At 50.7% G+C, this 1930-nt stretch overlaps 1 protein-coding gene across 1 annotated transcript; it reads right to left on the bottom strand.

Annotated features, from left to right (window-relative positions):
• Positions 1-1097: 1097 nt before the first annotated feature.
• Tco025E_09188 (uncharacterized protein) lies at positions 1098-1928 on the bottom strand (the record flags this gene model as incomplete). The annotated part of the gene is made up of 1 exon (XM_029376013.1): positions 1098-1928. A coding segment is annotated over one exon (831 nt), but the record flags the coding sequence as incomplete, so codon positions are not given.
• Between the last annotated feature and the right edge of the window lie 2 nt (positions 1929-1930).

Raw genomic sequence — 1930 nt, 5'->3', positions numbered from 1 at the left:
AATGCGTCTTGACGCACGATTGGAAGCAAACCTGCCTGACTTTGGGCCCTCCCAACCATTTGAGAAGCAATGAAGTGTCCAGTGCCCAAAAACAACGGCATCACATCAGCACCGCAAACCCGGAAAGGCATCTAGTGAGCAGCCTTAACAGGCAGCTTCCCCCCCCATCTCTTCTAACCCGATCAAAGGAGGGCACTGAGCCCCGCACCTCCTCGACTGGGGCCCACCTCGCTTGCTTCGTGTCGTCCCCATGACGTCGTATTGATGTCATGCCGTCATGCCAGACTTCCACACAACGGGTGAAAACACCGTTTAGACGGTCGAATCTCTCACATTTCTTAGGCGCGGAGGCCTTTCTACGTTCGCAACCGCCTACTGGGAAAACTGTGCAGCCCACAAATTAATGCCCGAGTCTCTCCCTACACAACTCTCTGGGGGTTTCTCCTGGCCAATCGCCACAGCGCCCTTCGCCCATTCCAGATCCTCGCGCCAGCGCCGCCAGAAACCAATGCAATTTCGCGTCCCCATTCAAAGCTCTGGGTATACGGCGCACATAGCTCCGCCTTGCGGTTCATCTTGGCCCCCAAACATACTACTATTTCCCTCAGGGCACAAGAGGAGAAAAAAAGTGTCACAACGAAATTAAAAAAAACACAAATAATACCGGATGGCGCTCACCATCAATCAAGACAAAGGTGAAGGCAACGCGCCAGCGCTAGTGTGCCCGCTTAGTGTTAGCACAACAATCCTGCAAGATGTCCGGTCAGGCAAACCCACCCAAGCTCTAGACACAATAAACCCATCCGCAGATCTATGAATGAATCCATCTTATTATCCCGTGGCAAGGCAAAGAAAAATGTCTCACGCACATCTTCACCTCAACGTTGAACCCACACAAAGAGAGCGCGAGAAAGACGGATAAAAATTTATATCAAGACTAAGTTTGACACGCAATACAAAATGCCGCCTAGAATTAAGATCTCTTCAGGAATCACAGGACAGAAGGAAAGAACAGACACAACGCTTCGCAGCATACACGGTGTAAATTGGAAGGCCTTTGCCAATTACCCCTAGATATTAAAATTAGAATCGGCACATTAGTAATGCTTACGAAACGCGTTCGAGAGATGAGCTCGCAAAGCCTGCGAGAATCCAACAGCCGTACTTCCTTTGTGACACACAGGGGGTATCTCTACCGGGGGCGATGTAGGAAATGCAACCGGACCATCCTCCGAAGTCTGCTGCGGCACAAGACTTAAGTTCTGCAACTCACACCTTATCTCTTCAAGAAGTTCTGTTCGGAACACAGCCAACATTTCCTCAAATTTGCGCGCCATCGCAGACACATTGACCCCATCTAAAGACATGTCTTTACTTACAAGAAGATCATTCGACTCTTCAACGTTATCCATAAACCGTTTCATCAGGCCTTGCACCTCCACACCACTTGTAGGAATAATAGGACACTTAAAAACAGACACCACCTCCTCCTTCGAACCCTCAGAGACCACACTATTAACAACTTCTGCTTCATCATCTGACGGAATAGCAGGAACCACAAACGATGATAAAACGAAAGGAACTTCAGCACGCACAGTAGCCTCAATTTGAGGACTAGAAGAAGCAGCAAACTCAACACCAGAAATAACCTGTGAGGCCAAGCCACACCTGCTACTACGAGAATATCCATCCTCCTTTCCTACATCTGCCGAGGCCGGTGCACCAAACGCGCTCTTGAAGGCTGACTCGGCGGGCGGCTTCTTATCATCCGTCGAGGCCGGTGCACCAAACGCGCTCTTGAAGGCTGACTCGGCGGGCGGCTTCTTAGTCATCCTTTGGACGGCCGGTGCACCAAACACGCTCTTGAAGGCTGACTCGGCGGGCGGCTTCTTATCATCCGTCGGAGGCCCGTGCACCAAACGCGCTCTTG

The sequence above is a fragment of the Trypanosoma conorhini genome (assembly GCF_003719485.1).
Source record: "Trypanosoma conorhini strain 025E chromosome Unknown Tco_14.4_contig_01010, whole genome shotgun sequence".
NCBI lineage: Eukaryota > Euglenozoa > Kinetoplastea > Trypanosomatida > Trypanosomatidae > Trypanosoma > Trypanosoma conorhini.
This window is presented reverse-complemented; position numbering and strand designations above follow the sequence as displayed.